Source organism: Hemiscyllium ocellatum, chromosome 33 (assembly GCF_020745735.1).
Source record: "Hemiscyllium ocellatum isolate sHemOce1 chromosome 33, sHemOce1.pat.X.cur, whole genome shotgun sequence".
Classification (NCBI taxonomy): Eukaryota; Metazoa; Chordata; class Chondrichthyes; order Orectolobiformes; family Hemiscylliidae; genus Hemiscyllium; species Hemiscyllium ocellatum.
The window spans coordinates 3,817,205-3,840,750 of NC_083433.1; the positions used below are offsets into that span (position 1 = coordinate 3,817,205).

The window sequence follows — 23,546 nt, forward strand, 5'->3', positions numbered from 1 at the left end:
TCTGATAAAAATTGGTAACTTGCAATGAATTTATTTTTTGTTGTCCTGTGTCTAGGTGAAGGCCTTTGAGGGAAAATTACAGAATTTCCAACCGAAATTGAAAGTGTGGCTTTATGGTCTGCCTGGCTAAACACAATAGCAACCATTGTTACCTGTTTGTCTATATGAGGAGGTAATCATGACCCCTTGATTCATTAAACTCTGCTCTTTCAATCTCAATCCTGAAAAGCATGCATCTGTGGGGGTTGCTACACTCCACATTTGTCCTGTATTCACCAGGAACTTTAAATTCGGGCATTGCTGCGAACAGCGGCTGAAAGAAAAGTCATGGTTGGTATTTAAATCCTTTCAATGTTTTTATAATAAAAATATCAGCTATGGGAAAGAAAATGTTATTGGTTGATGATGAAGAGCTATCTCATTGAGTAATGAACCCAGTCATTGTCCAACTGGCCTTCTGACAAAGGATTTTGAAATAACTTCATGAAGGCTGGTATCCCATCACCAAGTCACCCGTTACCTACACGTGTACAGCATATGATGTTGATCCTGTAGTGCACACATCCCTGAAGCTCCTGTTTATATGTCATTCAGGACTCCCTAATTGGACCAGGTTAACAGCCCCAATCAAGGAGCTCCTATGAATGAGTTGGATACAGGGATATAAGGCTCTCTTGCCAAATTTGCAGATGACACAAAAAATAAGCAGCATGGTAAATTGCAATGAGGAAATAATAACCTTACAAATGGATGTAGATAAGTTGGGAGAGTGTGCCGAAATATGGCAGATAGCATTTAATCTGGATAAGTGTGAAGTCATGCATTTTGATCAGAAAAATGGGAAGGCGACCTATTATCTAAATGAGGAGAGACTTTGGAATGCTCCAATGCAGGTACTTGTTTCAGTCACAGAAAACTAGCGTGCAGGTACAGCAGATAATAAAGAAAGTGAATGGAATATTGGCTTTTATAGCTAAAGGAATGGAACATAACGGTAAGGAAGTATTGTTGCAATTTTGCAAGGCATTGGTGAGACCGCACTGCACAGTTTTGGTCCCCTATTTGAGGAAAGATGTAGTGGCATTGGAGGCAGTTCAGAGGAGGTTCACTAGATTGATTCCAGAGATGAGGGGTTTCTCGTATGAAGAACGATTGAACAGTTTAGGCCTATACAGTCTGGAATTTAGATTGAGGTGAAATCAAATTGGGGTATCCAAAATGATAAAAGATGTGAATAAAATAAAAATGGAGCAGTTGCTTCCTCTTGTAGGGCATTCTAGGATGAAAGGTTTTGTCTTAGGATAAGGGGTAGCAAATTTAAAACAGAGTTGAGGAGAAACTACAACTCTCAAAGGGTTATGAATCTGTGGAATTTGCTATGTCAAAGTGTGGTGGATGTTGGAACAGTGAGTAAATTTAAGGAGGAATTAGACAGATGTTTAATTGATAGTGAATTGAAGGGATATGGAGAGAAAGCAGGAAAATGGGGGTGAGGAGCATATCAGTTATGATCGAATGGCGGAGCAGACTCAATGGGCCAAATGGCCTAATTCTTTCCTATATCTTATGAACTTATGTATCCTGAGAACCACTTGGCCAATGTCGTTCCAATCACTACAACTTTATGCATATTTAAGTTGCTTTTATGGTATGTTAAGATAATCATTAGAAGCAATAATTTGATCAGTTATTAACTCCAGTCCTATTTACTATTTACCTATGAAGTGGCTATTCACCACATCAAAGATCAACCCTCTGTCATCATTAATACTGTCTGGATGGAAAACTTTTTAACCCCACTTGCCTCGTTGCCAAAACTAAACTGACCACTAAATATGTGATCAACTGTTTGTGGATGACTGCAGTACAGCAGCCCACTTTGCAAAAGGTTTGCAAGCTGCTCTTAATCTTTTCAATTCTGCATACAAGAGACTTAGACTATCCTTCAATGTTCATAAAACAAAACTCTCAAATCCACACCTGGTCAGCCAAATGTTCTACCTCCATATATAATTAAGGAGTGACTTGGGAATAAGTTGACCACTTGTCATATCTTGGCTGTCACTTCTGTCAAAAGCCAGCATCGATGAGGAGGTTCAACGCTGGGTCAGCTGTGCCTAGTAGGCTTCTACAAACTATGGCAGTAATTGTTTGACAACAAAGGCACTGAACAACTTTATGAACAGACACTTGTCATCACGTCAAAGTACAGTGTATCAATGAGACGAACTAGAGAAATTCTATCAGAATGCCTTCCCTGCATCATAAAGTCGGAAGTGGGGATGTTTGCTGATGATTGCACCATGGTCAGCACCAGTCACGACACCTCAGACTCTGAAACAGTAGTGCCCAAATGCAATAAGGTCTGGACAATATCCAGGCCTGGGCTGAGAAGTGGTAAGTAGCATTCACACAAATGCCAGAGTATGATTATCACTAATAAGAGACAATGTAACCACTGCCCCTTAACATTCAATGGTGTTACCATCACTGAATCCCCCACTATCAACATCCTGGGAGTTTTCATTGATCAGAAATCCAACTGGACTCACCACATAAATGCAGTGGCTACAAGAACAGGTCAGAGGCTAGGAGCACTGCAATGATTAACTCCTCTTCTGAATCCTGAAAGTCTATCCATCATCTACAAGGCCCAAGTCAAGAGTGAAATGGAATATTCCCCAATTGCCTGGATGAGTGCAGCCTCAACAACACTCGTGAAGCTTGACATGACCCGGGACAAAGCAGCCCGTTTGATTGGCATTGCATACACTGCTGACGCTTAGTAGTGGCAGTGTGTACAAGATGCACTGCAGAAATTCACCACAGACAGCACTTTCTAAATCCACGACCACTTTTATCTCGAAGGACAAGGGCAGCAGATATATGGGGACATCACCAATTTCAAGTTCGCCTCCAAGCCACTCACCATCCTGACTTGGAAATATATCGGCATTCTTCAGTGTCGCTGGATCAAGATCCTGGAATTCCCTCCCTAAGGGCATTGCAGGCCAACCCACAGCAGGTGGATTGCAGTGGTTCAAGAAAGCAGCTCACCCCCACCTTCTCAAGGGGCAACTAGGGACAGGGATAAATGCCAATGTCGCACAAAATGAATAAATAAAAAAATGCATCAGTCACATTCTCCAGATTCAATAGGAGGTTTGTTGAACTAAGGCTAATGTCCTTGTTGAAACCACCACCACAAGCATTCAGATGCAACTCCTGCAAAATCAACTTTGTGGATTGTATTGGAGAAAGTGAGGACTGCAGATGCTGGAGATCTGAGACAAAAGATGTGGCTCTGGAAAAGCACAGCACATCACGCAGTGTCTGAAGAGCAGGAGAGTCGACGTTTCAGGCATAAGCTCTGTTGTTTTGCTTATGTGTCCAAAAGAGTCCTGTTTTCTCAACTGTTAAATGGCACAGTCCAAAAATGTGCAGGTTAGGTGAATTGGTCATGCTAAAATTGCCCACAGTGTTAGGTGAAGGGGTAAATGTAGGGGAATGGGTCTGGGTGGGTTGCTCTTCGGAGGGTCGGTGTGGGCTTGTTGGGCCGTAGGGCCTGTTTCCACACTGTAAGTAATCTAATCTAATCATCAGCACGGACAAAAGAGAAAGAAGTAAATCCTGCACTTTGGAACCCAATCTCCCACAGGACATCCTGATGATTGAAAATCGGCCTGTTCTGTTGTATAAAGACCCATGTCAGAAACTTGCAACCCTCTGGATGTGATTTTAAAATTTCAAGCCAGCTGGAGATGGCTTAACAGATTAATTTCAACAGGATTACTGCTGGTTTGTAGCCAACAGTTTCAAACTAGGTATCTTCGAGTTTACCAATTCCAAATGTAGGGGCATATTTGCTTTGTTTGTGGTCACAATGAATTGTAAACCTTGATACTTAATGTCATGTTATGGCATTGTCTTGCAGCATGTACGAAATGTCATCATTTTGGAAACTAACCTATTATCAGTTGGTATGTTTAGAAAAAATTATTATCATGAGCTATAAAATTGGGTACATTGTGGGTAACTAAAAGAAAACAATCACCGAGTGAGGTTCAATATGTAAATATATAACAAGGCTTAAGGTTTTGAGGAATTGTAGGTGTTAGGTGGACCACAAGTGTGGTTACAATTCTCCTGAGTTTCCATATTCTTTCACATTTATCCACCAAACTTCCTGCCAGAGCAATTCTCTGCCTCAAAGTTGTTTCCACTCATGCTCTAACTCTCAAATGCAAGAATCCTCTGATTGTACTCGTTTGCAGAGGAAGGTGGTCTGTCAGTCTTTCTTTCAGATTTTCAGTAGAAGGAAACAGTCTTTTTTTTTGGAACTAGTTTCAGTGAGATTTTCTCTATTTTGATAGTCTTTGAACACATTTTCATTGCAAAACATAAATCATATTAAATATTTGAGAGTCTACCCTGATATCAAAATGAAAATTGAGTGTGAAACATTAATTTGATGGCAAACTCCAAACTCTGAGCCTCCTAAGCTTGTGTCCTCTGTGCACTAATCTATAGTAGCAAGGCCTAGACAACATATGACACAGGTGAAAAGTTTCTACTTTCACTGATTCTGATGTTCCCTCGGTAACTTTTGTTGGGAAGAAGATCACTGATTCTGAGGTCTTAAAACATGCTAATTCAATGAACGTGCAAATATTACTAAACTAACAATGTTTGTGGTGGCTAAACAATGTTCATCACATTGTCATCTGATCATGATCTGCTCATTGACTATGTTGCTGCTAGAAGAGCATGTGAAGCAAAGATTTGAGATTTCAGACAGCTGGGTGAAATCCATCAATGGCCAGGACCTCTGGTAACCCACCATTTGAAGATATATCAGAAGAAGTGATGAACAGAAAGGTCACTGGCTAAGAGGGCCCAGAGAAAATAGAGACCGGTGCAATCTACATCTTTTCAGCCCACTGTTGTCATCTCCATCATTCAAAATGGTCTGCTTATGGTGTGTGTGGGCATATAAAATGTGAGCAATTTTTGATCCACAAGACATCAGGACAGTCACATTTGCATGAAATGCCAGAGGGTAGCAGCCCCTGGACAACATGTTTTAGATTACATTACATTACTTAGTGTGGAAACAGGCTTTTCGGCCCAATGAATCCACACCGACTCGCCGAAGTGCACCCACCCAGACCCATTCCCCTACATTTACCCCTGCACCTAACACTAAGGGAAATTTAGCATGGCCAATTCACTTAACCTGCACATTTTTGGACTGTGGGCGGAAACCGGAGCACCCTGGTGCCCAGTGAAGAGGAGAGAAGTTTCTGGAATAGCTGTACCAGAGAGTGATCACTCCACATAGTGATAGGCATGCAGAGTGTAAAGATGGCAGGTGAGTGACTGACCATTCACCAAAAGGAAAAGAGGTCACATATCCAGGAAACCCAGGATTTTAAGCTAGCAGACATGAAATTTTAAATGCCTGTGCAGTGAGCGACAGGATTCTAGGGGAAAAATACAGTGCCATAATGTCTAAGGACACTCTGGGAAAAGGGGGGGGAAGGCTGGTTTGCATTCTAGAAAAGTGATATCAGTTCAAGGGATAAATAGCCTAGTTTGCATCCAAGGTTGTGAGTGCCCTATGGTCCGTTGCCTCCTGGGTGCAAGGGTTCAGGATATAATTGAGCAGCTGGATAAACTTATAGAAAGATTAGTAACAAATGGTTGTGGTTTATGTGGGAACCAGTGACATAAGGCGAGACAGCTTGGAGATCTTGCAGGATCCGTTTCAAGGGAGTAGGCTGAAACACGACCTCTAGGGTGGTAATCTTAGGACTACAACCTGTGCCAGGAGCTTCCCATTTTAGGCAAAGGCAGATCAGCGAAGTAAATATGTGGTCTGAGGCATGGTGTAGGAGAGGTTTAGATTTTTGGAACATTGGGATCACATATGGGAAAGGAGGAAACTGTTGAGAAGAGATGGGCTTCACCTGAGTAGGAATGGAACTAATCTCCTAGCTGAGAGTGTAATAGTGTACTAGGGCTAGATTTAAACTAGTAAGTCAGAGTGGTGGCCCTTTCTTTTATTGTAAGTTCCAGTGGGGGCAAAAGAGAGAAGATGGAGAACAGGGAAAAAGAAGTGAGGGAAAGCTTGAGTGTTGGTAGTGACCATAAATAGTCACCTTCCAATGGGCCACAAAGAGATAAGGGCAGAGTTAAATAGTTGTTTAGTATGTAAATGCCCAGAGTATAGTGAATAGAATTGGGCAACTGGAAACTGAAATTGCTCCAGGTGAATGTGACAGAGTAGCATTGACAGACATGTGGCTCAAGCCAGAACAGCATTGGATACTTAATATTGCAGGTTACCAGGTTTTTAGTAGAATCAGAAAGAGTAAAAAGGGAGCAGTCTTGATCAAAGAAAATATCATAACCCTTGCACAAGGTGCAGTTCCGGAATTAGAAACCAAATGGTTGAAGGTGAGAGATGGGATGGGAGCAATGACCTATTTAGGTATTTATTATAGACCTCCAAATAGTCGAGAGAAAGTAGAAGAGTGCATTTATAGGTAGATTATGGAAATCTGCAGGACAAGTAGGATTGTGATAGTTGGTGGTTTTTGATTACCCAAGGGTAGTTTGGGGAAAAATAGGACGTGGGGGGGGGGGGGGGGGCGGCGGCGGGGCAGGGAAGAGGGGAAAATCCTACAATGAGTGCAAGAGAACTTCTTGAAACAGTATATTTCCAGGCCACCAGGGAAGATCAGTGCTGGAACTGGACCTAAAAATTGAGGCAAGCCAAGTGGAGGATATCAGAATGGGGGAGTATTTGGGAAATATTGATCATGACAAAATAAGGTTCAATATTATGTTGGAAACTTAAGTCAAGCATTGTTTACTTTTTTTAAGGGTGCTCATTTCTGATGAATGTATAAACATACAATTAGGAACAGGCATTGGCAATTTAGTCTCTCTAACTTGCTCTGCCATTTAATGGCTGATCATGATTGATCTGATTGTGGCCACAACTTCACATCGCGATAACCATAAGATGTAGGAGCAGAAGTAGGCCAATCAGCCCATAGAATCTGCATTTCCACTCAATGAGATCACGACTGATTTGATAATCTTCAACTTCGCTTTCTTGTCTTTTTCCTATAACCCTGATTCCCATACTGACTTAAAACCTTGAATGCATATTTCGTCAGTGCAAATTCGCTGTAACGCGATTGATGAATGGGGTGGGCAGGCCGCTGTTTCGAAAGCACGAACTTTCTAAACATGTTGGCTATGATGCAATTACAGTGCCAACATTTTAAATGCTGTTTCTAAAGCATGATTTTTCTATAATGCAGGGTTGCACAAGAATGCAACCATCATGTTACAGAAGAACTGACTGTACTTAATGACCCTGTCTCAACTCGCCTCTGCAGTAAAGAGCTCCACAGAGTCACTGTTCTTTGAGAGAAGAAATTCCCTATTTTCTGTTTTAAATGTGTGACCTCATATTTCTGAGATTATGCCTCCTTGTTCTAGGCTGTCCCACAGGAGGAAACAACATTTCTGTTGTATACTGTTAAGACCCCATAGAATCTGAAATGTTTCAATAGTGTTGCCGCATTCTCCTAAATGGCAGAGTGTGTGTCTTCATTGGCAATCACTCGCTAACAGTATGATTCTCCACATAGGAAATTCCATGTCATTGGTAATGGGTTCTGTGGATCCCTCCATGGCTGATGAGCCTGATCTTTAGAGTTGCACCTCCGACCTCTAAATTGTAGGAAGGCTAATTTTGATAGTATCAGGCAAGAACTTTCAAAAGCTGATTTGGAGGCAGATGTTCGCAGGTAAAGGGAAGGCTGGAAAATGGGAAGCCTTCAGAAATGAGATAGAGTGTCCAGAGACAGTATATTCCTGTTAGGGTGAAAGGAAAAGCTGGAGAGAATATGGTCCTCAAAAGATCAGCAAGGTGGCCTTTGTATGGAGCCGCAGGAGGTGGGGGAGATATTAAATGAGTATTTTGCATCAGTGTTGACTGTGGAAAATGGCATGGAAGAGCGTGGGAAATCATGTCTCTCAAACTTGATTGAGTTTTTTGAAGAAGTAACAAAGATGATTGATGAGGGCAGAGTGGTAGATGTGATCTATATGGACTTCAATAAGGGATTTGACAAGGTTCCCCATGGGAGACTTGTGAAATACAAGGAGAACTTGCTATTTGGATACAGAGCTGGCTCAAATGTAGAAGACAGAGGGTGGTGATGGAGGGTTGTTTTTCAGTCTGGAGGCCTGTGACCAGTGGAGTGCCACAAGGATCGGTGCTGGGTCCACTATTTTTCATCATTTATATAATTGATTTGGATGGGAGCGTAAGAGGTAAAGTTAGTAAGTTTGCTGATGACACCAAAATTGGAGGTGTAGTGGACAGTGAAGAAGGTTACCTCCGATTACAATGAGATTTTGATCAGATGGGCCAATGGGCTGAGAACTGGCAGATGGAGTTTAATTTAGATAAATGCGAGGTGCTCATTTTGGGAAAGCAAATCTTAGCAGGACCTTCCCATTAAATGTATAAGTCCTAAGGAGTGTTGCTGAACAAAGAGATCTTGGAGTGTAGGTTCATAGCTCCTTGAAAGTGGAGTCGCAGGTAGATGGGTGGCATTTGGTATGCTTTCCTTTATTGGTCAGAGTATTGAAGACAGGAGTTGGGAGGTCATGTTACGACTGTACATGGCATTGGTTAAGCCACAGTTGGAACATTACGTGCAATTCTGATTTCCTTCCTATGGAAGATGCTGTGAAACCTAAAAGGGTTCAGAAAAGAATAACAAGGATGTTGCCAGGGTTGGAGGATTTGAGCTATAGGGAGAGGTCGAATAGGCTGGGGCTGTTTTCCCTGGAGTGTCAGAGGCTGAGGGTTGATTTTATAGAGGTTTACGAAATCATGAGGGACATGGATAGGATAAATAGGCAAAGTCTTTTCCCTGGTGTGGGGGAGTCCAAAACTAGAGGGCATAGGTTTAGGGTGAGCGGGGAAAGATATAAGAGACCTAAGGGGCAACTTTTTCATGCAGAGGGTGGTGTGTGTATGGAATGATCTGCCAGAGGAAGTGGTGGAGGCTAGTACAATTGCAACATTTAAAAGGCATTTGGATGGGTATATGAATAGGAAGGGTTTGGAGGGGTATGGGTCGGATGTTGGCTGTTGGGACTAGATTGGGTTGGGATATCTGGTCAGCATGGACAAGTTGGCCCGAAGGGTCTGTTTCTGTGCTGTACCTTTCTATGACTCTATATAGAATGTAGGGAAATGGATGATGACGTCTTGAAAAATGTCCATATTACAGAGGAGGTTGTGCTGGATGTCTTAAAATGCATAACGGTAAATAACTCCCCAGGACTTGATACCCTAGAACTCTGTGGGAAGCTGGAGAGGTGATTGCTGGGCCTCTTACTGAGATATTTGTATTATCAATAGCCACAGGTGAGGTGCCAGAAGACTGGAGGTTGGCTAACGCGGTCCCACTGTTTAGGAAAGGTGGTAAGGACAAGTCAGGGAACTATAGATGGGTGAGCTTGACATCAGTGGTGGGCAGGTTGCTGGAGGGAATCCTGACGGACAAGATTTAAATATATTTGGAAAGGTAAGGACTGATTAGGGATAGTCAATGTGGATTTGTGCGTGGGAAATCATGTCTCATGAACTTGATTTGAGTTTTTTGAAGAGGTAACAAAAAAGACTGATGAGGGCAGAACGGTGGATGTGATTGATATGGACTTTAGTAAGGCATTTGGCAAGGTTCCCCATGGGAGACTGATTAGCAAGGTTAGATCTCATGGAATACAGGAGGAACTAGCCATTTGGATACAGAACTGTCTCGAAGATAGAAGGTAGTGGTGGAGTTTTTCAGACTGGAGGCCTCTGACCAGTGAAGTGCAACAAGGATCCATTCTGGGTCCACTGCTTTTCATCATTTATATAAATGATTTGGATGTGAACATAGGAGGTACAGTTAGTAAGTTTGCAGATGACACTAAAATTAGAAGTGTAGTGGACACCGGGTTTCCTCAGATTACAACGGGATCTTGATCAGATGGGCTAATGGGTTGAGGAGTAGCAGATGGAGTTTAATTCAGATAAATGTGAGGTGTTGCATTTTGGGAAAGCAAATCTTAGCAGGACGTTTACACTTAAAGGTAAGGTTCTAGGGAGTGTTGCAGAACAAAGAGACCTTGGAGTGCAGGTTCATAGCTCCTTGAAAGTGGAGTCGCAGATAGATAGGATAGTGAAGACTGCGTTTGGTCTGCTTTCCTTTATTGGTCAGAGCATTGCGTTTAGGGGTTGGGAGGTTCTGTTGTGTCTGTGAAGGACATTGGTTAGGCCACTATTGGAATATTGCGTGCAGTTCTGTTTTCCTTCCTATTGGAAGGATGTTGTTGTGAAACTTTTAAAAGGGTTCAGAAAAGATTTACAAGGATGTTGCCAGGTTGGAGGATTTGAGCTACAGGGAGAGGTTGAATAGGCAAGGGGTATTTTCCCTGAAGCATCAGAAGCTGAGGGGTGACCTTATAGAAGTTTTTTATTAAGTTTTGAGGGACATGGATAGGACAAATAGACAATGTCTTTTCCTTAGGTTGGGGGAGTTCAGAACTAGAGGGCATAGGTTTAGGGTGAGAGGGGAAAGATATAAAAGGGCAACTTTTTCACGCAGAGGGTGGTGCGTGTATGGAATGAGCTGCCAGAGGAAGTGGCAGAGGCTGGTACAATTACAACATTTAAAAGGGTATATGAATAGGAAGGGTTTGGAGGGATTTGGGCTGGATACTGGCAAATGGGAAATCTGGTCAGGAGGAAGTGAGGACTGCAGATGCTGGAGATCAGAGTCGAGAGTGTGGTGCTGGAAAAGCACAGCCGTTCAGGCGGCATCCTAGGAGCAAGGAGAAATGTTGTTTCGGGCATAAGCCCTTTATCAGGAATGAGGCTTATGGGTCGGGGCTGAGAGATTAATGGGAGGTAGCTGGGAAAGCGATAGGTGGGTGAAGGTGATAGGTCAAAGGAGGAAGTGAAGGACAGATCAGAAAGGCAGTGCCGAGTTGGAGGCTTGTGACTGGGAGTAGCGAGAGGAGAACTTCTTCAAGATTAGGCAGTAGACATCTGGGATATCTGGTCAGCGTGACGAGTTGAACCGAAGAGTCTGTTTCTGTGCTATACGTATGTATGACTTTGACAAATTTGGCAAGTGTTTCCAGATTGTGATGTCAGAATCTTCACGTCCCTTCTGTGTGGAGAGAGCAGAATGGAATCTGAAGAGGCCTGCTCAGTTGTAAAGAAAGATTCCAAAACCCTCTCCTATTCCTATTCGAAGAGTGAAAGGACTGAGTCAAACTCCATCGCCTTGGTGCCAGCCTGAAGCTAAGGGTTTTCAGATCTCTTAATCCTGTCCCTGTCTACTCTTACTGAAATGTTTGTGCTGTGTGTGGGTGAGGAGTTGATGCCTTGTGTAGGGCATTTTTAAATGTGAAATGCTGTTGCACATCAGACAGATTAGTTTTTGACAGCAGTTGGATCCAGTCCCAGTGACAAGGCAACATTTGGGGATCTCCCCATTGCTGAAAATGTGTTGCTGGAAAAGCACAGCAAGTCAGGCAACATCCAAGGAGCAGGAGAATCGACATTTCAGGCATGAGCCCTTCTTCAGCCCTTTGCCAGCAACACATTTTCAGCTCTGATCTCCAGCATCTGCAGTCCTCACTTTCTCCTAGAAGATCTCCCCATTGCTTCAGCTTTCGTCTGCCCTTGCAGCCGTTCATGCCACATGAGTATCTTACACCAATGTTACCATCATGGATTGCTTTGCCAGGAGTCAATAACCCTTAATGGTATTGCTGTTGTGATCAAAGGAATGCACAAACCTGTTCATCACAGCAAAGGTGCAATCCACAGATAGGAAATTAGTACAGTTCCTACCTATTTTAGTCTTCAAGACAAACCCTCCATGCTTGGTATTAGCCTGGTGAACCTTTGCATCCTTTATTCATCAAGGATGAAATTGGGAGGATGCTAGTTCGTAATTCAATGTTGGCAAAATGGGTCTAGTTTTGCGTGCAGCATTCAGATTTCATGAAAAGGGAAAAAATACAGTCGGTGTTGATCTAAAGAGAGATTTACAAATGAGGCGTTTTCCTTTCATTGTAGCACGCTGGGAAAAGGGCCTTCAACACTAGCGTCCCCTAGAACCTTCCGCTTGAACATAGTATTGTGAACAGCACAAAAGTTGTTGCTGCTAATTCACATCGTGTACAGACCAGACAATGGGGAAAGTTCACTTGTGTCTGTGGTGCACTGCAGGCTGAAAGAAATTGCTGCTGCCTATCCAGTGAACAGCCCGATTGCAGCAGGACGGTGGTAAAAGAGTTAATGACGTTGCTAAGTTGCAGGGTGCTCTGGTGCTGTACGCAAAGGGATTAACTTTGCGGGGTTCTGCTGCTTGCTAGAACATGCAGCCTCCCTATTGGAGTTCCTGTGCTGTCGGAGAAGGTGGAGTTGAGCGTCCTCCTCCTCCCTCCCGGTTTGACTGACGGGACCAGCGATCACATGAGAGCCTCTCTCTGAAGGTCACAAATAAAAGCTTCCCACAGAAGCTGGCTCCCAAGTTCCTGCCAAAATGGCCGACACAGTCTCTACTGGCTTTTGAACGTTGTTTTTTAAAAAAAAGAAGGAAAATAATCAGTTTTTTTTGCTTAATTTTCTCATCTTTGATTTTGCCTCGAATGCCTCAACTTGCTGGATTCTTGCACTGTTGCACTTTATGAGGTTTGTGGTTGAATCTTGTTTCTGTGGGGTTTTTTTGTAGAAAAGAAACTCTTTCTCTTCCTTTCTCCCCCGCCCCAAAACACTGTTTAGACTGTGTCTGGCTGCAGGGAGCAAAGGGGATGGAACCTAATTTTTTAAAAAAAAAGCCACAGCCATTTTATGCAGACGGGTGGGAGGGGAGGGAAAAAAAAGATGGTGGCTTTAAAGTTTAAAGATGCTGTTCCTTTGCAAAAGTCAACGAGGTTGAAAATTTAGCGAAATGCAGCCATGCTGCAAATTAGCTACTGATGCATTTTCGATCAAGTCTACCGCGACAGACCTGTGAACGCCAAGTTATTTTTTTCGAAGCAGTTGGCTCTCAACTGCTGTTTATGAGCTCTTGAATTAAACGGTGAGGCAGCAAAGGAAGGATTGCCCTTGCAACCGTCATTTGGCTGCGGAGAGAGGTTTGTTTTTTTTTTGACGGGTAAGGACGATTTCTAACCAATTGCATTTCTTGTAAACGGCCGAGTAACTGGTTAAACTTACTTAAAGCACTGCGGGAAACTAGCTTATTGTGATTGCAAGGGATTTGTTGCAATTCAGCGCTGAAAAGCTGTTAATAGGCGGAATTTTAAACCGGATTGATTTTGAGTGGAGCAGCCAGGTTTTCTTTTTAAAAGAATTGATTTAACAGACAGTGACTCCAAAAGCTGCTACCATGTTTAACTGGCTGCCGAGCCGTATAACTCTAAAAGCCATAGATGTGAGCACGGCTGGCAGACTCTTGATTCTTTGTGCAAATGAGCAAGTTCACAGTGGACTTTAATTTCCTGTAACTGCCACTGTGAAATGTGTATACTAAGTTTTTTTTTGAAGGCCATGTAAAGTACGGTATGCCTTGTTTCCGGCTGTCATGCGCTCTGAGGACTTCCCAACCACCACCCCCCTCCACCTCTCCACAGTAAACAATATTGCAAATGGCCTAATAGATAAGAGCAGTTGCCTGCAATTGAGAAATCATAGGCTCGTGTAAATAGTTATATGGAGTGCTTTAATCTGCCTGCCCTTAGTTGCTCAGAGATAGTCGCAATAATAGCGAAAGTGATTTCTTTATAGAGGGAGGGGACTGTCTCCTTATGGCAGGACTTTAGCTTTACAATAGGCAGAAGTGACGACTGCAGATGCTGGAAACCACAGTTCAGATTAGAGTGGTGCTGGAAAAGCACAGCAGGTCAAGCAGCATCTGAAGAGCAGGAAAATCGACGTTTCGGGCAAAAGTCCTTCATCAGGAATGGAGCTGGTGATGAAGGGCTTTTGCCCGAAACGTTGATTTTTCCTGCTTCTCGGATGCTGCCTGACCTGCTGTGCTTTTCTAGCACCACTCTAATCTACACTTTTGCTTTGACTAACCAGTAATTGTAATCAGTGTCCACCATGCTGTCTCTCAGATTCGTTCAGAATACTTTTTATTTTATGTTAGCAAGTTTTAAGAATAGCTTTGTAGTGCTGCCCTTCTAAAGTGAATCAGTGTTTGGGATGGGGGAATTAACTCCAGGTTCTTCTAGAATTTCACTTTGAGGGCTCAAAGTCTAGTGTCAGGTACCATCCAAACTTGAAAGAGCTTCACTCAAAACTCAGATTTTTGATGGTATCAATCAACTGTAAGTGAAATATATAAAATTGTGCAATGTGCTTTTAAAAATAAATCCAATGTGGGTAGATGTAGATGTTTGTTTCATTGGGGATAAATGTGATGAGGTGAAATGTTTTTGTTTGAATGGTGTGTGTAGGAAATGTAATACCATAGTCACAGTTATGCACACAGTAGTTTACAGGGATCTGCTTTTTAAATCATATCATTTATGGCATGTGTGGAATTTTCAGTTTACAGTGGGTTGTTTCTTAGGCCATTTGTGCCTGGCAACGAAGTCTGGGACGTCAGTGCTGTTTGCTTGAATGCTGATTGAGCTGTTTGCATCTGTTTGTTTGTTTTTTGATTTCCTATTTTTGAGGAACCATTGCCCCCCTAGATTTATATTGCAGATTAGACTAGAAATCTACTCCCTCTGTCATATATGTGGAAGCTGGTTTCTCCTTTGTGAATGAGCATCAGTACCAATTTTGCACCTTAGCATCACTTTTGCACAGATTGCGTGGTCTTGTATTATCAGATCTTCACTGATCAAGTCAGTTGATTAGTATGAAAGCAGCGACAGCAAATGCAGTTATGTATGGTTGGAGAGGGGTAAAAAGGCATGAAATAGCACTGATGAGGGGTAGCCTGTTGGAACTATGTCTCAAACCAGTTTGTTCTGCTGATGCTGGATTAGATTGCAGGGGCCTTGAGAAAGCAGCGGCGAAAACAGACGAGAGAACTGCACTCTCAATATTGAAGGCATGAGGGAAGGAACCAGGGCGCACAAATTTGCTAGTGTTAGGTTCCATTGTGATCAACTCTGAGACTAAACTGTCTTTTGGTCTGAATCAGAATTGCCCAGCTGAGAAGTAGGTCTGTGAAGCTGAAATGCCAGCACCAACAATTGGCTCATAATTTTTTTTAGCGCTGACTATAGCTGCATATCTGAGACATTATGGACAGCACGGTGGCACAGTGGTTAGCACTGCTGCCTCACAGCGCCAGAGACCCGGGTTCAGTTCCCGCCTCACGCGACTCTCTGTGTGGAGTTTGCACGTTCTCCCTGTGACTGCGTGGGTTTCCTCCGGGTGCTCCGGTTTCCTCCCACAATCCAAAAATGTGCAGGTTAGGCGGATTGGCCACACTAAATTGCCCATAGTGTTAGGTGAAGGGGTAAATGTCAGGGAATGGGTCTGGGTGGGTTGTGCTTTGGCGGGTCAGTGTGGACTTGTTGGGCTGAAGGGCCAGTTTCCACACTAAGTAATCTAAACATTCTAATCTGAATGTTCTGAGTGAACTTTAGAGTTCGTAGGCTGAAATTACATTGAACGAAATAATGCTTTTTGTACAGAAATGCTCATTGTGTGATCATAACAGAAATTAATAACTTACACAAATAAAGATCAGCTTGTTTTCAGAACGAGAATATACATGATTGGTATATTTTTAAAAATGCATATTAAGTTAGCCTGTGTGCTTTTGTCTCGGACTTGCGTTTGAATTAAATGAGGTGCATTTGTTATCTTACCTATTTAGGGCAGCACGGTAGCTCAGTGGTTAGCACTGCTGCCTCACAGCGCTAGGGACCTGGGTTCGATTCCAGCCTCGGGCGACTGTCTGTGTGGATTTTGCACGTTCTCCCCGTGTCTGCGTGGTTTTCCTCTGGGTGCTCCAGTTTCCTCCCACAGTCCAAAGATGTGCAGGTTAGGTGAATTGGCCATTCCAATATTGTCCATAGTGTGAGGTGCATTAGTCAGAGAAATGATTCTGGATGAGTAACTCTTCGGAGGGTCAGTGTGGATTTGTTGGGCCGAAGGGCCTGTTTCTACATTGTAGGGGAATCTAATCTATTGATAAGGAACCTAAATGAAATGAGTGAATGAACAGGGTGGTGGTAGAGGGTTGTTTTTCAGATGTAGGATCGGTGCTGAGTCCACAGTTGGTTGTTTGTTTATATAAATGATTTTGGATGTGAATATAGGAGGCATGGTTAGTAAGTTTGTGGATGACACTAAAATTTATGGATGGGTAAGAAGGTTATCTAAGTGTAGAAACAGAATCTTGATCAACTGGGCCACTGTGGGCCGAGGACTGATGGATGGAGTTTAATTTGAGGTGTTGCATTTTGATAAGACAAACCAGGGCAGAACCTTCACAGTTAATAGTAACTCCCTGAGGAGTGTTGCCGAGCAGTGAGACATAAGGGTGAAGGTATGTAATTCCTTGAAAATGGTGTCACAGGTGGATGGTGTTGAAGAAGGCATTTGGCATATTTACCTTCATTGGTCAGAAGAGCATTGAGTGAAGAAGTTGGGGTTTCAAGTCCATGGCTGCACAAAACATTGGTAAAGCCACGTCTGGCCTTATAATTCGCTTTGACCTGCTATTAAACTGAGAAGAGTGCAAAGAAGATTTACAAGGATGTTACAAAGATTAGAAGGTTTGAGGCTGGATATGCTCAGACATCTTTCCCTGGAGCGTAAGAGGCTGAGGGATGACCTTTATAGATGTTTATAAAATCATGAAGGACAGAGATAAGGTGATTAGCCAAGGTCTTTGCCCCAGAGTGGGATGCCCAAGACTAGAAGACTTTGATTCAAGATGAGAAAGGAAAGACTTAAAAGGGGCCTAAGCCCTTTTCACACAAGGTGGTATATGTATATGGGAACTGGTAGAGGCGAGTACAATTACAACATTTAAAAGCTATTGTGGATAGGTGTATGGGTGGGAAAGTTTTCGAGGGATATGGGACCAGTTCAGTTTAGGAAACGTGGTCAGCATGGACAAGTTAGGCTGAAGGTCTGTTTTCATGTTGTATGATTCTATCTTCACCAACTTCCATGTGAATGTGGCTAACAGAATAAAATTAGAAACTTTTACAGCTAAGCAACTTCAGGCTGAGAAACTGCAATGGTGTAGAAGGTACAGCTGAAATATTGGAATGAAGGATCTTGGGAAGAAAGTCAGCAAGGAATAACATTCGTACTGAGAGACTGTGCCCACCTCCACCTTGTTTGTGCCGGGGGGGGGAAATCTTATCAGCCTTACCATCTCTGCGTATGCAAGTATAACACCGTCCATGTATCTTAATATTATTTGTAATGTAATTAATTTGTGATCTAGTAAAGAATTGGGCATAGTTACTCCAAATAGTTGTGGATACCTAATTCTATCGTTATGTAAAGTTTGAGATTAGGGAACTTATTGCACCCATCCTGCCATGTATTCTCCATTTGTGCAGACTATCCAGGCAATATCTATTATCCAGCTGTTTAGACAGGAATATGCTATATTAGTAAATACTCGTTGACGTTTGTAAAGGTCATATAAGGACTATTCTGACACAAATAATAGCCAGAAAACACAAGTAACACGGCTGAGATAAAATTTAGCATTTGATTTGATTTATTACTGTCTAGTGTACATTTCAGGAATGTTTATTATTTTTGCTTAGAATTGTACTCCTGTATGTGAGAACAAAGGTAGCGTGCTGTTGGTTCATTGTCATGCTGGCATTACAGCTGAGCCCAGATCTGTACTCCTACAGTGTCCAGAGCCATGCACATCTCTGCCAGAGAGAAGTAACTGCAGAAATTATGCCATATTTCTCTCGTAATCCCAAGCCAGGTAATATTGAGGTCAGCTTTAGCTTTGGCTAAGATCAGTGACCGAAGCTGAAATGAGATGTACATTTAATCTCAACCATCAAGAGAGCCATTGTAATTTTTAAGATTATCTCTGGAGGCTATTCGCCTTGTTCATGCCAGTTCTTTGAAACAGCTGCTGAATTAGTTTCACTACTTGTTCATTCCCAGTAGACCTGAAACATTTTGCCAACCAAGTATCTAAACAGTTACTTGTGGAAGTTGCTTTTGAATCTGCTTCCACTCCCCTTTCACGCAGTATATGCCAGATTGTTATAACCTTAATATGTAAATAAATTATCATCTGCATTTGTCTCCAGCAGTTCAGCTCCTGACCACCTTGGGTCCTTTAGCACAGTAAGCATCCCTTTGGATAACTCGCGTTCTGTTGAGTAAACAACTTCAAAGTAAAATAATTCTCTGCCAATACTGACTCCCTCCATTTTTTTCAAATCAGGGATGGTCCAATAGCAAAACAAAATCTGTAGTTTTGGGTCCAAAAACTTAAATCTCATATCTTATGCTTCCTTGACTTGTAAACGAATCAACATATCAGAACCACAATTATATGTGAATTTCGATTGTAACACTATTTGTGGTAATACTGGTTACTGGCCATCAACAGGAGCAAATAGCCCCTAAACACTTCCTTCTACTTTGTTCAAGGGAGAGTGGTTATAAAAGTGGCATGGTTTTGATTTGGTTTCATGAATACATTGGAGTCCATGTTTCAGTAAGCTCCCAATATCTGGCTAGCAAAGAGTTTCTTTTATTTATCACTTGTTTTCCTTATTTTGTGGTAATTTTTGAATTGCATTTAATTACTTTTATATTGTAAATTACGTAGAGCAGAACAGTTGATTACTGGTCTTGTTAGGTATTTTTTCTTGTGATTCTTACATACGTGATGCAGCTGCAATATGCCAACTTCTGTGAACAGCCAAAATTTATTAAGCAAGTACAAGCTTTGGAAGAACCCTTAATACGGCTTTGCAACGGTTGCGAAGCCATGTCGGGAGGTTGCTCTAAACAAGGAACAGTTCTTCCTTTATACAAAATCTCTCATTGCAGTCATTAATGCCCACCAGACAACCCACAGTTACATGCCACTCAAGACATAATGCAGTGACCTGATAATATCCAGAAACAATGTAATTTAGATTATTCTTTAATAGCAAGATCTGGTGTAAATAGTTTTTTAGACTTCAGGGAGTAGTCAGAATTCTAACTGCAATGTTCTTATGATTCTGAACAGGGGATGATAATGCAAATTTTTTACTCTGAATAATAGGAGATGACAATATAATTTTTTTTTTAACATGGTACCTGCAAGATAGAGAAACATGTCACCCTACAGGTAGGACATCCAATTTCTTGAAGGTCACAGAGTAAATTAATCCCTTAATATCTCAGTCTGGTGTGTTCGAGAGTGCAGATGCCATTGAATGTAAATTAAAGCAGCATAAATGAATCCTGGACATGGAAGTTATACTGAAATTCAGCTGATAACATCTAGGCACTTTGCCATGGTCCAGATTTAAAATGTTCTCAGTCTTGACATAAACTTCAATCTGTTGTATGAGCTTCTTGCTCTTTTTTTTAATTAGTGAACTTTCTTCTCTTGCTGCTTCTAATGTGCTGTCCTGCGTATTGCTTTGTTTCCCTCTGTTTTCAGTGTTGAAATCAAAATGGATCATACTGGATTAAGTTCTCAATTTTACGAGGTTGTGAACTTCTAAAAATCCAAACTGTACGTTCACAACCTCGGTTTGACAGCACTATTTCGAACTGTGATTTTTGCAACAATACTTACCAAAAAAAAAGTTCTATTAGCTAGACATTTCATTTGTAATTGATTCCAGTCGAATTATTCAGAAATCCAGAAAATGAAGAAATTAGAAGCAGGGAAGTTGGTGTTTGACCAACTGAAACCAGCAAAATTCATTTCATGGGCCAACAATTCTGCCTGCTGTTTACCTTCAGACAGGTGAGAATGGAATAGCTAGCAATCAATTAATACATGCTCTGAAAGGGTGTAGAGGATGGCACATGTTTAATACTTAGGGCATAGAATCAAATAATTGGTTTTTAAAGCTCATTTTGTTACTGTATCTTATAAACAGCATGGAATTTCCTTAAAATTAGTAAGAGAGCTGTGAATGATTCTAAACTGAATTACACTAATTGCAGGTTCATAGTTCCTTGAAAGTGAAGTCGCAGGTAGATAGGATAGTAAAGAAGGCGTTTGATATGGTTTCCTTTCTTGGTCAGAGTATCGAGTACAGGAGTTGGGAGGTCATGTTACGTCTGTACAGGACATTGGTTTAGGCTACTGTTGGACTATTGCGTGCAATTCTGGTCTCCTTCCTATTGTAAAGATGTTATGAAACTTGAAAGGGTTCAGAAAAGATATTTATAAGGATGTTACCAGGGTTGGAGGAATTGAGCTATAGGGCGAGGCTGAACAGGCTGGGGCTGTTTTCCATGTAGCGTTGGAGGTTGAGGGGTGACCTTATAGAGGTTTACAAAATCATGAGGGGCATGGATAGGATAAATAGGCAAAATCTTTACCCTGTGGTGGGGGAGTCCAGAACTAGAGGGCATAGGTTTAGGGTGAGAGGGGAAAGATATAAAAGAGACGTAGAGGCAATGTTTTCGCACAGAGGGTGGTGTGTGTATGGAATAAGCTGCCAGAGGAGGTCGTGGAGGCTAGTACAAATGCAACATTTAAAAGGCATTTGGGTAGGTATATGAATAGGAAGGGTTTGGAGGGATATGGGCAGGGTGCTGGCAAGTGAGACTAGATTGGTTTGCGGTATCTGGTCGACATGGACGAGTTGGACAGAGGGGTCTCTTTCCATGCTGTACATCCCTATGACTCTATCGTTGAAGTCCATGTAATTTTTAAAAAGAAAACAGACTAAAGTTGGATCTTCTTCCTCCTTTTGACCCTCTTCAAGGCAAGCTTTTTAAAAATAAACGGTAAAAATCTACTGCATGGCTAAAGCACAAAGCCACTTCACCCATTCTACCTGCAGTGGTCAACAAAGATCAGTCCTGTTTTCTGCTAACCTTGTTCTCCAGCTTTTAGCTCGTAGCCCTGGAGGCTATGGCAAGGCAAATGAATATCTATGTACTGCCTAAATGTGAGACGTTTTGACTCTACCCACCTTTTCAGGTTAAAAAGTTCCAGAATCTGTCCACCCTTGACTGAAAACGTCTTCTCAACTGTCCTCTGGGCATTCTAACTTGTACCTTAAATCTATGCCCTTGATTATTGACTCCTGTATTGCTGGAAAAAGTGCCTTCTTATCCACACACAATGCCTTTCATAACCTTGCACATCTCTACCATGCCCCCTCTCAACTTTTGCGGCTCTGTGGAAAAGAACCCCAGATTTAATAATTTTTCCTTGAAGATCAGACCCACCAAAACAGACAGCATTCTGGTAGTTCTGCTTTGCACCCTTTGTAATGCTGTCGCATCCTTCCTATCATGTATTGACCAGAGCTGTGTGCAATACTTTCAACTGTGATCTAATGTGTATGTTATCAGTTCCACCCTAACTTCCTTGTACTTCAGCTAATAAAAGAAAATATCCCATATCCTTTCTTAACCACCTTCTCTCCCTGCCCTGCTACCTTCAAAAATCTGTAGATGTAGACACCAAAGTCTCTGAAGTCCAGTACTTTCCAGGGCCCTACCATTGATAGTCTAATCCCTTGTCTTGTTAGCACATGCTGCTCTGCCCAACTGATCAGGCTGTTAATATCCTCTTGCAGTTTATGGCTCCCTTCCTCACACTTTATCGATATACTGAATTTTGTACCATCTGCAAATTTCTTGATTGTACCTTGCTACATTAAAGTTCAAATAACACTGTAAAGTCCCAAACACTAAGCCCTGTGTAACTCTACAGGAAGCACACTTCCAGTTACAGAAATGTTCCTGTACCAAACTTACCAAATATTGTCTTCCCTTGCCCATGATGACTATCCCTGGTTAATCAGTACCTCTCCAAGCGTAGATAATCTGTCTCTCAGAATTCTTTCTAATTCAGGTAAATGTGATGCGTTCTGGAAGGTCTTCCAGGCAGATGTGAGGTGTGCATTTTGGAAGGTTGAATTCTAGAGTGAACTATACTCTAAATGGAAGAGCATTGGGAAAAGTTGATGAGCAGAGAGATCTGGGAGTTCATGGCCATTGTACCCTGAAGGTGGCTGCATAGTTGGATAGAGTTGTCAAGAAAGCATATGGTATGCTTGCCTTCATCAGACGGGGTATTGAGTAATAGAGCTGGCAGGTCATGTTAAAATTGTACAGGACTTTAGTTTCGGCCGCATTTAGAATTCTGTGAACAATTCTGGTTGCCACGTTACCAAAAGAACTTGGACGCTTTGGAGAGGGTGCAGAGAAGGTTTATGAGGATGTTGTCTGGTATGGAAGGTGCTAGCTATGAAGAGAGGTTGAGTAGATTAGGATTCTTTTCATTAGAAAAAAGGAGATAAGGGGGGACCTGATTGAGGTCTACAAAAGCATGAAGGGTATAGGCAGAGTATATAGAGATGAGCTTTTTCCCAGGGTGAGGGATTCAATAATGAGAGGTCACTTGTTCAAGGTGAGGAGAGAAAAGTTTGAGGATATAGGTGGGAAGTACTTTACACAGAGGGTGGTAGGTGTCTGGAATGCGTTGTCAGTAGAGGCAGGCACGGTAAATTCAGTTAAGATGTGCTTGGGCAGATGCATGAGTGGGTGGGGAATCGAGGGATATGGATGCTTAGGAATTGGGCCATAGGTTTAGACAGTGGATTTGGATCAGCTGTTGCTTGGAGGGCCAAAGGGCATGTTCCTGGGCTGTAAATTTTCTTTGTTAATAACGTTACCACCACTGAGGTTGATTGTCTGGCCTGAGGATTCCTGGTTTGTCTCTTTCTATCTTTCTTTTTAATAATTACTGTGTTTCTTTTAATAATGCCAAGAAGTTGCATTTTCTTTTGTGCTGTTGTTCCTGACTATAACTATTTTTGTAAAATAATCTGTTTTGTAGATATTTTAGGAACAAGAAACCAGAGAGAGTATGTTGCACTGATCATGAAAAGGCAGAGCCAGTAATAGTGTTCTGTTTCCCCCCCGCCCCCACCGTCGAAACAAAATGCTGAGTGACACAGTATAGTTTTATCTCCTTCATCTTCATTACGGACCCTGGAGGGAGAGAGAACGATTGCCCATGAGCACAGGGACATGAGTTCACAATCTTCTCTGGAATAATTTCTTATTAATTACAGCCATTTTACAGAGAGGAGCATCCAGATAAGGCAACATATATATTGATTGAGTGACCGTTACAGTCACAAGCATCAACAGTAAAGATTAAGCCATCTGCTGTTACACAATGAATATTCTTAACCTTAACTGGCTTCACATAATGCATACTTTTCAGCTTGTTAAACTGAGCTTATGTACTGAATGCTTCTAATATTGTTAAATGGCT

At 42.0% G+C, this 23,546-nt stretch overlaps 1 protein-coding gene across 7 annotated transcripts in view; it reads left to right on the top strand.

Annotated features, from left to right (window-relative positions):
* The window catches only part of tnrc6ba (trinucleotide repeat containing adaptor 6Ba), a 210,812-nt gene that overhangs the window by 83,450 nt on the left and 103,816 nt on the right, over positions 1-23,546 (top strand). For 2 of the 7 annotated variants that reach the window (XM_060849560.1, XM_060849559.1), the window contains exon 1: positions 12,555-12,793. The exons of the other annotated variants lie outside the window; for them this stretch is intronic. Coding sequence is in view for 1 of the 2 variants with exons in the window: in XM_060849559.1 (XP_060705542.1) it covers positions 12,789-12,793 (5 nt within the window). In the remaining variant the exon portion in view is untranslated. Of the gene's footprint in view, positions 1-12,554; positions 12,794-23,546 lie in introns of those variants that run through there. 7 annotated transcript variants of the gene reach the window in all.